General features: G+C 41.1%; 1 protein-coding gene across 5 annotated transcripts in view; it reads left to right on the top strand.

Annotated features, from left to right (window-relative positions):
* The window catches only part of KATNIP (katanin interacting protein), a 52,097-nt gene that overhangs the window by 4,013 nt on the left and 34,464 nt on the right, over window positions 1-13,620 (top strand). For 3 of the 5 annotated variants that reach the window (XR_011729325.1, XM_071761373.1, XM_071761371.1), the window contains exons 4-11: window positions 3,756-3,838; window positions 4,754-4,885; window positions 6,872-7,133; window positions 7,364-7,513; window positions 9,233-9,396; window positions 11,278-11,387; window positions 11,817-11,934; window positions 12,350-12,556. Coding sequence is in view for 4 of the 5 variants with exons in the window: in XM_071761373.1 (XP_071617474.1) it covers window positions 3,756-3,838; window positions 4,754-4,885; window positions 6,872-7,133; window positions 7,364-7,513; window positions 9,233-9,396; window positions 11,278-11,387; window positions 11,817-11,934; window positions 12,350-12,556 (1,226 nt within the window). In the remaining variant the exon portion in view is untranslated. The remainder of the gene's footprint in view (window positions 1-3,755; window positions 3,839-4,753; window positions 4,886-6,871; window positions 7,134-7,363; window positions 7,514-9,232; window positions 9,397-11,277; window positions 11,388-11,816; window positions 11,935-12,349; window positions 12,557-13,620) is intronic. The other 2 variants (XM_071761372.1, XM_071761374.1) reach the window with 2 other exon arrangements.

The raw sequence follows: 13,620 nt of genomic DNA, 5'->3' as shown, positions 1-13,620 counted from the left end.
TCACTGAAAAATTAGGAATGTGTGATACTTAATAACACAGAACAGGCACAAATCCCTCTTTGTGATTCCTGGAAGTGTCATCATAAATCTGTTTGTCTGGACTATTTTCTTTGTCTGTGTTCCCCAGGAGTAATTAATGAGAAGAGTGATAAACTTTTTACACTTTGGCTTGGTAAATGAACCAAAGTAAGTGCTGGGCTTGTGGGGCAGTGAAGCTGAGCTCCAGGTGCTCTGCTTTCTCAGACACAGCTTCCCAGCCAGGTGGGTGCTTCCAGTCAGTGTCTGTGTGGTCAGAAAGAGGGGGCTTGAGGGTAGCATGGGATCTGCTTTGGTTGTGACTCATCAAACCAGGCTGCATCAGCTCCTACCTGGATTTGGACAACTTTTCTTCCTGGTTTAGAGAGATCTGGTCACACGAATCCATCACAAAATACTCCAGCAGTTCTGAGAACCAAATACAGAAATTAATGGCACGTTTCTCAGGCAGTGGCTGCTTCTAGGACTGAAAATGGTTAATGTCTATACTTGCTTCTGGAGAGTGGTATGCAGAGGTGACATGAGTCCTGCCCTGTCCCCTTTTCTTCCTCACATTTGTAGGATGTGTGAGTGGCCTTTTGAGAGATTGATTGCTGAGCAAGTGAAAGAGAAAAATGCTGCAGGTTGTGTCCCAAGGCAGTGCCAGAATCACACCATGCTTTTGGCATTGTCACCTGGGGAAAGCTCAGTGCCAGAGAACCCCAAACTGCTCAGCACCTCTGCTAATGCCCACAAAGCATTTCTGGAGTTACTAAGGATAAAACCTCATGGCATAGCAGGAGCTCTACTTTGCCAAACAAAATCTGGCATATCTTGTTCTGTTCATGGAGCAGCCCTTTCCTTTTTCCCCTCTGTACTTAGTTCTGTTTCAGGCCTAAGAGCAGGCAGACAGTTCATGCTGAAGCACTAGAACACCTTCTTCTTCTTGCTCTGTAGTTTTATGGTCACTCTGTGCTGCCATAAGCATATATTCTTCCCCCAAAAGTGTCCTGCCCTGTTGTCCTGGTTTCAGCCAGAGTAGAACCAATTTTTTTTCTGGTGATTTTACTTTTTGGTGAAGTCTCTTCTAAGTAGCTGTACTTGCTGAAATTAATGGCATGTTTCTCAGGCAGGGGCTGCTTCTAGGACTGAAAATATTTAATGTCTATACTTGCTTCTGGAGAATGGTATGCAGACCCAAGACCACTGCTTGGTTCTGCAAAGCATCTCATTCTCTAGAAAGAAAAAGGGAGTAAAGAGGTCACACCTGTGACCCTCTGTGGGGGAAGAGCAGCTGGTCAGAATTAACCAAATTAGGTAGTCCAGCCTCACACCCAGAATAAATTCAGGGGGTAATGAGGGGGAAGAGCAGGTGATCAGAATTAACCAAATGAAGTAGTCCAGCCTAGCCCAGTATAAATTTGAGGGATAATGGGGGGGAAGAGCAGAGCAGACAGGTGATCAGAATTAACCAAATTAGGTAGTTCAGCCTCACACCAGTATAAATTGGAGGGATAAGGAGGGGCAAACTCTTTTCATCCCTGCCTGGCATCCTGAGAGGACTCCCTCCCTTCTCTGCCTGTGACCTCCATTGGTATGTCCCTGAATCCCCTCTGTGTGCCCCTGAATCCCCTCTGTGTGCCCCTGAATCCCCTCTGTGTGCCCCTGAATCCCCTCTGTGTGCCCCTGAATCCCCCCTGTGTGCTCCTGAATCCCCTCTGTGTGCTCCTGAATCCCACCTGTGTGCCCCTGAGTCCCACCTGTGTGCCCCTGAGTCCCACCTGTGTGCCCCTGAGTCCCACCTGTGTGCCCCTGAGTCCCACCTGTGTGCCCCTGAGTCCCCCCTGTGTGCCCCTGAGTCCCCCCTGTGTGCCCCTGAGTCCCCCCTGTGTGCCCCTGGATCCCTCCTGGGTACCCCTGGGTGCCCCTGACTCCCCCCTGTGTGCCCCTGGATCCCTCCTGGGTACCCCTGGGTGCCCCTGACTCCCCCCTGTGTGCCCCTGACTCCCCCCTGTGTGCTCCTGCATCCCCTTTGTGTGCCCCTGAATCCCATGTGTTCTTGCAGCCAGCTCCTGAGTGCTGCTGACTGCAGGAGCCCAGCCTGGGACTTTTCCAGAGCCTGCCCTGCAGCCTCAGAGGTGATGTGAGCAGTGTATGGGGTGTGTGGCAGTGGCTCTGTGTGTATCTGTGCAGATCTTATTCCTTTCTTTTTTTATCACTATTTTTTGACCTACTTTAGGTGACCCTGCCCTGGCAGGGGGGTTGCACTTGATCTTTTGAGGTCCATTCCAACCTCTAACATTCTGTGATGCTGTAATTAAAATTTTGTTGTGTGGTTCCCAACCTGTAAGTCTCTCTCCCTTCTTTCTCCTTTCCCTGTGGGAGGGGGATTAATAGGGAACATCTGGCACTCATTTACCTGCTGGCCCAGCAATAAACTGGGACACCTGTGTCCAACCTGCTTGTACCACTCTTTGTGCAATCTCATGGTGAACCAGATTGCACAAGTGACTACCATTACAAGTAGCCTTTCTTTTGATGGTTTTTTTCAGTTAAAACTTGCCCATATCAATTCTCTGAAGCATTGTTCAACCCAAAAAAAGAAAATGTGGTATTGAGAATTGTAATGAGCAACCTGATCTGATTTTTAAGTAAGCTCTGCTGTGAAAGGGAAGCTGGGCTGGGTGTGACCTCCAGAGGTCCCTTCCAAACTAAATCTTTCTGTGATTCTGTGACCTTTGTGGGATAACTCTGCTTCTTTTATGGGTAGGGCCAGTTTCTGCTGGCTTAGGGTGACCATTAAATTATGGCTTAAAGAAAAAAGGTTTTGCATCAGCTCTTTCTTCTCCCCTGAGAAAAAATGGAAGCTGTGAATCTGTCTTGGATACAGGAAATGAGATGCCTTTATTTAGGATGCTATTGAGACTGTTGGTGTTGTCCTTGCTCCCTTGAGGATTTTAATTGACCTGCAAGGTGTTAAGTCTCTGTCTCAGCCAAAGCATCCTCTCAAAAATCCCCTGTTCCATTGTAAGCTGGGGCCATTTCCAGCACAGGAACTCTTTGTTCTGGTTGACAATACACAGGATTTTTCCCTAAGTTGTGGAACCAGCTCTTCCTTGCCTTAGAAATAAGGGAAAATGATTGTTTGTCTTTGGGTTATGACTTGTAAATGAAGATTCCTTCTCTGCACAGTGTGTTAAACACCTAATACATTCTGTTTCACCTGCCAATACTTTGCTTTCTTAGTTTGAGGGTAAACAAACATAATTACTTTGTAAACCCAGCATATTTCCTGTTGTTCTGTGGGACCCTTTTTATCAGAGTCTGGTGGTTTGGGCTCTGAGCTTGGCTGGCTTCCTAACACACCTTCCTGTTTGCCCAGCTGGGAGCTAGAATCATTAATTAGAATCACCCCTCTTCTTGAAGGCATTTCTATACTTTCATACCAGGTGGGGCCTCATTTTCTGTTAAATAAAGTATCTTTAAACAGTTTATTCCCTTGAATGCTGAGTGTCCCTGGAGAGGTTCAAAACTGCTGCTAACACACAACCAGCCACTGTCTGGTGCAGAATGTCTTTTCAGTTGGTACCATTCACCTGTCAAAAACCTCTGTCATCCTCTGGGGAAAACAAAGAAAAGAGCACGAGCTAAGGAAGGTGCATTTTGTCAAACTCTGAAGGTGCATTTTGTCAAACTCTGTATTTCTGTCTTCTAATTCCTGTCTCTGTGTTTTGAAAAAGCAGCCCAGCTAGAAGAGAGTGTGGCACAAGAGTGCAGCACACAGACTGCACCAAGCAAAGTGCAACGCAGAGGTTGGCTCCAGGTAAGAGAGAGAAAAAAATTTAAAAAAAGCATATTTGAATTAATTCTTAGGTTGTAAATAATTTTAGGAGAAATGGCTTGCAATTAGTAGGTCAGGGCAGTCAGGGCTCTCATAGAATCTGAGTCTTGGTTCAGTCTCTTGGCCTGCCAGTGAGCAGATACCTGCTGGGTATTTACACACCCTGATGGGATCCCCTGAGCCTTCTCTTCTCCAGGCTGCAGAGTCCCAGCTCTCTGAGCATCTCCAGCAGAGCCCCTTTGCTTCTTGGCTTCTCAGTCACATGTGTCTTGAAATCACCTCCATTTCTTGAGCTGTGCTGACTTTCCAGCAGATTCCAGGTTTGTTAAAGGATGACATAATGACCAGCTTGAACTTGTGCATTCCAGTTTTTTTGAGGAAAGCCTCACTGGCTTCTTCCTGATGACCAGGTGTCCAGCAGATATCCAGAAGGACCAGCATGAGTTCTGGTCTGCCTGGTAATCTTGACACAGAAGCTCTCAACTGGCTCCTGAGCTGTTCTTGGCAGAGCTCTGTGCATTCCAGCTCTCTCTCATTTAAAGGACAACTCCTCCTCACCTTATCAGCCTTTCTTAAAGCCTTTATCCATCCATTGGAGCCCTCTTTCTGTCTTGTTGATTGTTCTGTCCTTACTCCTGTTGTGGTGAGGGAGTGAGCCCAATGGGCACTCACTTTGGTGCCAAATGCACAACATGTGCTGGGATAGCAGCAGCTGGAGAGCTTCTCAGGGACAGTTAAACCCAAAAGTGAGCTGAGGGAGGACAGAAACCTTCCCTGGAACAGCAGGTAAAAAGGTTGCTTGTTCTAGATATTGCTTTGGAAAACACAATGGTTATTTTTGTACTGCTGACAGCACCAGCCTGTCTGTCTAATTTATTTGAATGCTTTTTTTAACAGAAAACTGTGGAGATTAAAACAGAAAGGGGGGCTAAACTCCTCATTAAACCTCCTCTGGACTACTCTGAGGATTTTGAACCTTATGAAAGCCTGAGTGTGGAGGCAGATGGTGATGATCCTCTGTACCCCCAGGTATGGTTTGCAGTTACTTTCTGTTGTTCATTCCAGTGTCAGGTGAAATGTGAGCATGGAGCCTGCAAACCCAGGATATGGTATTTGTTTCACCAGATGATTTTACATTGATGAGATGGGACATAAGAATGCAACAAAAAAAGCAAAACTACTTTGAAAATCTCACCTTGATCAGCAAAGCTGTAACATATTAAGTCCTAAATTAAAGAGACTTGTCTCTGTTGGATAGGAGCAAGGTTCTATCCAACATGCAAGGAAACTCAGGTCACTTCATGATTGTCCATGTGAATGTCACTCTTTGCTGCAGGTTACAGAAAGCTTAAACAACTTTTTCTGGGTTTTAGGTTAGTTTTTGAATACTTGTGCTGAAATTGTTGCATGTCATTGTTTTACAGAGCAGAACTCAGAGTCAAGTTTTAAAAATATTATAATCAATACAGTTGCTTTGCATCCAGGGTTGTTATTGTATTGATTCTGTTGTTTGACAGTTCAGTCTTCCATCTGGTTACTTACTGCAGGTTGTTCTTGCACACTTCACAAATGCCCTGTCCTTAAAAAGAAAATTATTCAGAATATTTTGTTCATTTATTGTTTTTCTGCCTGACTAATTAATGACATGCATAAAGATTTTCTGGATGGTGGAGCAGCATCTCTGTATGAACTCTACAGATCCTACCACTGACATCAGACCAACTTCCTGAGTATTTTTTCCTAGCTTGCATCTTTCTACCTCTCCTATTCTACTTTCAAACTTTTCTGCTCTATGAACCAGTAGCTTGTTCACAGTGATGTGAACAAGACAGAAACAAGTACAAGGCAGAAAATTACCTTTATCCTGGCCCAAACCAGGACAGCTATCTATAAAAATTCATATAAAAGTGATAAGCTAATAATTTTAAACCTAAACCTCACTTTTCTTTGTATCCCATCTGATTTTCCTGAAGTGCTAATGTGTTTTCTTGTCTTGTAACAAAGCAGGTGCCATGAGATTTCAAACTAAAAGCCTCTAGAGTTCCCTGCCAAATGTTACTCCTGCCTGTGATAAAGACATGCTCAGTATCAAGCCTCAGGTTGCCTACAGAGCCTCTTTTGAACCTGAGTTTTCCAGCTCCTTGTAATAGCTTCTGTCAACATGGATTTCCTGACAAGTGTGATCTGTAGAGGAGCAGAAGCTTTCATTGCAAACTGAACATATGCTGTCACAGTTTATTTGTACCTAAGATAGCTTCAGGTTTTCATTTTACTCATATATTTTGCTTACATGTACTTATCTGAAAGCTCTAATACCCATAAAGTAGGAAAAAATGTCTTTAAGGGATGCAAGGTGTTTTCCTTTTGCATTCATATCTGCCATCTATGTGGCTGGTGGCATATGCTGAGAGAGGTAGGGCAGCTTTTTCCACAGTACATTTCAAAATAAATTAATTTTTGCATAAAATCCTGCTACAATGTGTCTAATTAAAAAACCTCTGCAAATTGGAAGCTTAGTCCATGAGACCACAACTCTTTTTCTTATGCTTTTTGACATACAGATGTGTACAAGACAGAGCTGTTACCAGCTATCCCATCCCTTATAAAGAAGTTGCTATTGCATTGGCTTTGCTGTCTCACAAAGGCACTTAGGAAATCTGGATTGCAAAACCAAAAATAGCAACCAAAATAGCAAACCAAATTATATCATCTCATTGTGTGAAACTGGAAAATATATGCCCTGGCCCTTATCTTCTGGTTGTAAACTGGTTTTGCAGGTAAAAATTCCTTGGCCTACAGAATTTGCCTTCAAGGATTCTGATGGGAAGTAAAGAAGGAATTGTATGATGATTTCTCTTCATCAGAGTAGTGAAGACAATACAAGAATCTGAATATTTTTAGCTGCATCATTGCTCTGAGTTCATAAGATTTTTCTTTCTTCCAGAGGAGGAAGAGGCAGCCACCTTGGTTTATTCTAAAATATGTGTTTGAGCTTTTCTGATAAATCTGTTGCAGGAATCAAGAAGCAGCTTGCAGCTTGGGATGGAAGAGACAAGGATGGAAGAACACTCTCTCAGTGATGATTCTGACTCTGTTGAAGAGGATCTGTGTTCAGAACCATCTCCTACTGAGGAAACCATTGCAAGCTTTGGAGGTCTCCAGTTGCATCACAGCACATCAGTGCAGAAAGAAGCTTCTGAACACCAGGATGCTGTGAGATGCTCTCACTCTGCATCTGGTGCCCTTACTGTGCTGGAGTTGAGCCAGGACCAAAGCAGTAAGTCTGTGTATTATGCACTGCTACAGTACTATGACAGCTCTTTGAGAACATTACTTTTAAGGGAATCATTAAATTACTCCATACTCTCATGAGTTTTCATGCTCTTCAGCAAACCTGTTGTTTCAATCTTCTGGTTTGGAGGCCTTGCTTCCTCTTACTACTATGTAAAGATATTATTTTAAAGTATCTTTGCAGCTGTTTATTTATGTTCCCTTGTTATCTTGCAGAAGTGAAGCCACGGCGGGTTCTCTCAGCCAAAAGAAAAGAAAATGCAGAATTGTACATTCCTGTCAGACCAGCTGTGGTAAAAAGTAAAACGACTCGACCACTCTCTGCTGGGTTCTTGCAGCAGGAAAGACATGAAAGAACTATTTCTAGTAAGAAATAAGAATATATAATATCAATAAGGAGAGTTTTCATGCTTTTTCCCCTCTAGCTTAGATGTAATTTCAGCACACATCTGCCACTGTATGATTTTTTGTTTTTTCCTTAGCTGTTGTCCTTTCCTTTCAATGTGGGTTTTTTTGTCAGGGTTTTTTGTTCCTTTTAACACTTCAAGTCTTTTTATGAGAAAGTGCAGGATCTGTTTACTGTATACTTTAGTCTTCTGCTACATCTTTAATGCCTTCCCTCTCTTCTTGCTTCAACAACACAAGACTTTTTCCTTTCCCTTTCAGTCCTTGGGCTTTCTGTTGCTCACTGTCCTTGTAGAGATCAGTTCCTTGTGGGATTAACAGAAATGTCTCTTAGCAAAATGAGTGATTGATGACTTGCTGGAAGATTTTAACACAATGCATTGATCCTATAAAGGCACAGTTTTCAGCAGCACAGCAAAGCTAGGTCTGTTGCTACCTGAGACTGATTTACACCTTGAATGCTGCACATCAGTCTCCAGTGCTGGATAAACACACTGGTATCCAGTACCGTACTGGAAAATATTTTTCCTGGACTGGAGAGCACCATTTTGAAGGCACTGCTGCTTATTCTAGGAATCTGCTTGCTAAGGTGTGGCCTTAGCCTGTGCTAAAAACCCAACCAAACCAACCCTCAAATCTAGGGGCTGAAATCATGGCTGCAGTTGTTATTTCAGCACACTGAACAAGTCTGAACTGGAGTTTTGGAAGGTCTGAGGTAAACTTTTGACCTTTGTTACTCTGTGGTTAAGAGGCTCTTCAAAAAAAAAACCAAAATCCAAGAATGCAATAAAGCTAATGGTTTTTTAGAAGTCAAAATCTGAAGTTTCTTAATTGGCAGAAAATTGAGAGGAAAGAGAAGAAGCTGAGTCTTCCTGGCTTCAGAATAAATCCTCTGTGTAGCCTCTGAGACCCTCACCCACCATCTGTCTGAGCAGATGCTTTGCCTGTTGTCCAAAGATGTGTGTAGCATTTCTCAGGTTATAATGGGGCTTGTTAAAACTGTTTCTGTCCAATTATCACTAAGTCCTTAAATTAATTTCATTTCACAGGGATGGTATGTATATTAAAAAAAAAAGACTGTTCTGTTCCTGAATATGCAGAGATGACTAATGCTTGCTGAAAGTTTTTTACAATGAAGATGTCATAGGGCTTAGAGTGTGAACACAAACAAATCTGAATTACATTTTAACTTCCTGACTTTTCAGGGTAGGCTTCATGTTACTAGGATTCACTTCCACTCCCCTGCTTAGCAGCATTATGAGCATGCTTGCCTGTCCTTCAATATATTTATTTGATCTTAATGTCTTTACAGCTTGAGTCTCTTCCCTAGACTTTTGAAGTCCTGAATTATAATTACTATGCTTCTCTTTTAGTCTAATCTCAGATGCTCTGTTGTTAAATTTTCTTTTATTTCCTTGAATTCCATTAAATATCTGAACAAAGCAAGTACAAGAAAACCTTAAAGCAAAAAATTGTTTCTCATTTGTCAGTTCAGATATTTTTTTTAGAGTAGATATGGCCTGGAATCTTACAACAAAACCAAATTGGAGCTATTCAGCCTTGCTTGGGATGCTTACAGAGTGCTAGCAGAGTCCTGTGTCAGCAGCTAAATCAGATGTTTCAGATTTATGCTGCTGTATGCCCAGAAACATGAATATTCCTTCCTCCTCTTGCTGGCAGGACCTCTGAGTCGCCCGGAGAGACCCCTTTCAGCTGCTCGAAAGAAAGTGTGTGAGAAAGCTGCTGATGTCTCAGTATCAGCTGTGATTAGAGCAATACAAAGGGAAAATGAAACCCTGCAAAGAGATCTGCAACAGCAGAGAGCTTCCCCAGGCTCCCCAAAGGTATGGCAAAGCTCAGAAAGGGGCTGTTTCATCAAGCAGCAATCCCCCAGGAATTACCATCTTCATTAAGATGGTGTGGGAATGGATGGTGATGCCTCTAAAGTGAAATATAATTTGTCATGGTCTCCCATAGGGTGGTTTTCTTTAATCTGTTTCCTCAGGATAGCATCTCACAGCTCTCTCTTAATTTTGGGGATCACTGAGCAGCTGCTATTCTAGTCAGACAATATGTCTGTATGGGCAAAGCATAGCTGTAGGCCTGGTGCAGCCCTTGGCATTCTGGAAGCTTCTTAAGCAAGATTATGTGTGATTTCCACAAAAATAAATCCTGCCTTCCCCCTGAAGTCATTCACATGGGCACTGTTTCCTGTTCACACGTGTTCTGCTCTTGGAGCAGAGCTGTCATGGACACTGCTGGTGGGGATTTTTTGCCCTGGTGTGTGTGCATCTCTGATCTCCAACAACCATCTGATGAACAATTAAGAATTCATCTGATGAACAAGGAAATAAAAATCCATTCCCTTCTGATTTAAGTCAGACCATTGTTCCCTTTAAGTTAAAAAATAAGGTGTATATTGACAACCCTAGCTGAACTTGGAGCATAACAAATACTTCAGTTCTAAAAGAAAGAAAATAGATAAAGAAATCTGAGCATAAACTGAAATTTAGCAAATTATGTGATGCTCCCTGAAGTGGAGTTGATGCTGTGGTTTAGCTCTTGTCATTGCTGAGGGAACATCAGGTTTCAGGGGAGTTTTGGTCAGGACCAAAGGTTAAAATGTTCTTGTGTTATAGGTAAGTGCTTTACATATCATTTCATCATCTAGGTTAATTTTTCAGTCTCATTCCTCTTGTTTTTGAGATATTTATAGCTTTAGGATTGAGAGAACAAATTCCATTGAATATTCTCACATAATTTATCTTCCTGCTAACATTAGAACTAATTTTAACATTGTTGTGCTTAGGTGAAAAATGAATAATACTTAAAATAGATGTAATTTTACTCTGGCACATGAGATGAAGTTTCAAAAATCCACCATGAGTTCTCAGTCTTAAAGCTGACCTTAATAATCTTCCAGAAGTAATTTAATTTTGCTTATACATTTAAGGAATCGTGGAACTTGCCTTTGATATTTAAATTTATTTCAATGCAGAGTTTTTAATACTAAAAAATAATTACCTTCTAAGCATTTTAATATTCTCTTGCTATTCAAAAACTATAGAAATGACAGTGACATAAGAACAGCACTGCTATTCCTCAGCCAGGTAGTTATTCACTGGTCTGAATATTCTGTCTTTGACAGAAGCTGCTAAAAATATTTTTAGGAAAAACAACAGAAGGAGCAGGTTAGAATTAAAAAGTGGGGTACAGGTAGAGAAAGTGCCCACAGCATTGTAAGAACTGCAGGGCTTCTGTTTTCTCTTAGATAGTCACTTCTGACTATATAAAAAAAAATAATATATATATATATAAAAATATTGTAAAAAAATTTATATCTATATATAAAAAAAAAATCCAGATTTTATTCTAATAAAACTGAGATTTTTTTGGGTTTAAAAGTCTTCATGATTTTTTTTTTTCCTGAGTTTTACCAAATATATCCAGATTTCAGACATAGGTGTATGCATTTTTGCAGTCATCACAGGATGCTTTTACATTACTTTTCTTCCATATAGAAGATCAAGCTCCAAGCTCATCTCTTTCATTGCAAATAAAGACTAATTCTGTTAAAAAGACTTTAAGGACTAAAATGACTCAATACAGAGTTGCAGATTACCTAAGATCATCTAGGCCCAAACTTGTATTTACTCCAGAGATGCAGACTGGTACTTATGCAGAGAAAAATGTGAATGAAACCTGTTCATCTTTTTCTTACATAGAAGAAATTTTCTGTTTCATTTATTTCTGCAATGGCTGAACCTCCAGAAAAAAGCCAGGCAAGGACTGCAGTCACAAAAGCTGTTGAGAGCTTCTGTCCTTTTGAAAGCAGGTATGTAAGTTTCCTTGGAAGGCAGTTTTTAATTTTGAAGGAATATTTTTCAGTACTACCAGGTGTAATGTACTACCTCTACATCCCATAGTATCAAGATACCTGAGACATCATGCAAGCAGTAGTAGCAGCTCAAGGAGAAGATTCCAGGCTCTGTAAATCAACAAGCTGCCAACATCTCCCTCTATATTCCATATATATTGTCTCTATATTGTCTGTATATTATGTTCTTAAGACTTCCTCAGAACCAGCAGAGAGCTCAGGCTTTTAACCAAATTCTGTGTATCTAGGTGCAACAGTTGTCATTCACTGGGGACATGGGGTGTGGGAGCTCATTCTAACATCTCTTTGCCTTGACACCAACAAATTATTTCTTAAAAGCACAGGAATTATGAGAAAGTAATACATACACATCTATGTGTGTTCCAGAGCAGAGAAGAAACTTCTGGAAGTTCTCCAGGAGCCTGAAAGAAGCCATTCAGCCTGTGATAATGATATTTTCCTGTCTGATGACAAATCTGAGGTAGATTCCATGTTGAGAGAGAAGGTTTGTGTCTCTGTGCACTGCAACTGTTCCTTTCCAGTGTTACTGAAATAAAAAGTCCCCTGGATGATCTGTAGGCCCCCAGTTCTGCCCCATGTCAACCTTTGAAACCTTTGGCAGGACAAGAGAAGAGAATTTATCAGTGTTCCTTTGTTCATCAGAATGACAAAGGGACCACACAAAGAATGGAGGGGTGTTTTCTCCTTAGGAGGGTGCTAAGTACTCTTATTTTACCCTACCTTAGATTTATTAATTGATGTGGGGTGCAGTTGGTGGAACCCAGAGTGATTGAATATCATCCAGATAGGGCTGAATTTCCAAGCTTTTTGCATCTGACTCATTCCAGTCACAACAGTCTCTGGTTTGTTCCACATTTTATTGTTTTATGACTCATTTACAACGTTTCATTTTGGCCCAGGTGACTGCCAGTATGGAAGTATGTGATGCCATTTATGTGACCATGGAACTTCTTTCTAACTGGGGAGATCCAGCATACGTGGGCCTGAGCAAGGTGGAGTTCTTTGATTTGTGCAATGAGAAGATCTTTGTGTCTCCTCATGATGTGGACATCCGAAATGCTGACAACCCAGGGGATTTGTGCTGCTTGGTCAATAAGAACTTAAATGTAAGGCAGCTTAGTTCTGAATGTGAAAATTTCTCATATTTTTTCAATATTCCATCACTGGCTTTTTGTTTAGAAACATGATTGCATTTTGAATGTGACTTGCATAACAACTACCTGATGATTCAAAAAAATACAAATATTATTTATTATTAGGAAATTGGACTTTCCTGTCCAAGGTCTTGGTGTTCAGTTGTGATTTTGGTTTAATGTTGTGATTGGGATTCATATGCATGACAATTATCTGAGCAACTGGCATAGGACAGCTCTAACTGCTTTTCATATTTGCTCTGTGGTGTTGTCTTGGATGAAAGAACACTCTCAGTCTTTCAAGTATTGTAGAATTATTGTAGTATCTACAGAAAGAGATCACAAAGCTTGAAGGACAGGGAATTTCACATTTCTACAGGATGAGAACCTTAAGTAATTCCTGTGATCTGAAGGTATAGGTACTCCCAGATATTTAATAAGAATTTAAGGTTAATAAGAATTTAAAGTTGAAGGAATTTTTCTCCTGTCCCTCTGTCCTTTTACCTAGGGAAGAATTACAGAAGAATAAGGATGTGTAAGTAGGTGGTTTTCAGCAAGAGATTAAGAAAAATGTGTGGCATGGTAAAAATATTTCCTGGCCCTTCTCTGAGGCAGATGAGGAGGCACAGGGTACTTGCATACTAAAGCCAATAACAGATGAAATCCACAGCTCTTCATGCAGCCATCTTTTCATTTGTGTTGCTCATTCACTGTGTCCTCTGTCTCCATGACCCTCTAGAACTAGGATTCTAGTAAAAATTAGTGTGATTTTAGTGAGTGAGGATACCCATTGACTTAATCTGTTAAAAACATAAATTCCAACTCATTTAATGCTAGTGATACTCTTCTGCTTGTAGGGTGAATGAGAATAGAAAGAGTGCAAATATTGCATTATTTTGAAATCTAGTTGAAACTTAGCATGAAGTGTTATTTCCAAACATGATTTTACTAAACAGTTTTTCTTGAAACATCTTTCTTACAGTCTCTTAAAAGTTGTAGTTCAGATGTCATAAATACCTGTTCTCCTTTATAGCCTG

Source organism: Heliangelus exortis, chromosome 17 (genome assembly GCF_036169615.1).
Source record: "Heliangelus exortis chromosome 17, bHelExo1.hap1, whole genome shotgun sequence".
NCBI lineage: Eukaryota > Metazoa > Chordata > Aves > Apodiformes > Trochilidae > Heliangelus > Heliangelus exortis.
This window is presented reverse-complemented; position numbering and strand designations above follow the sequence as displayed.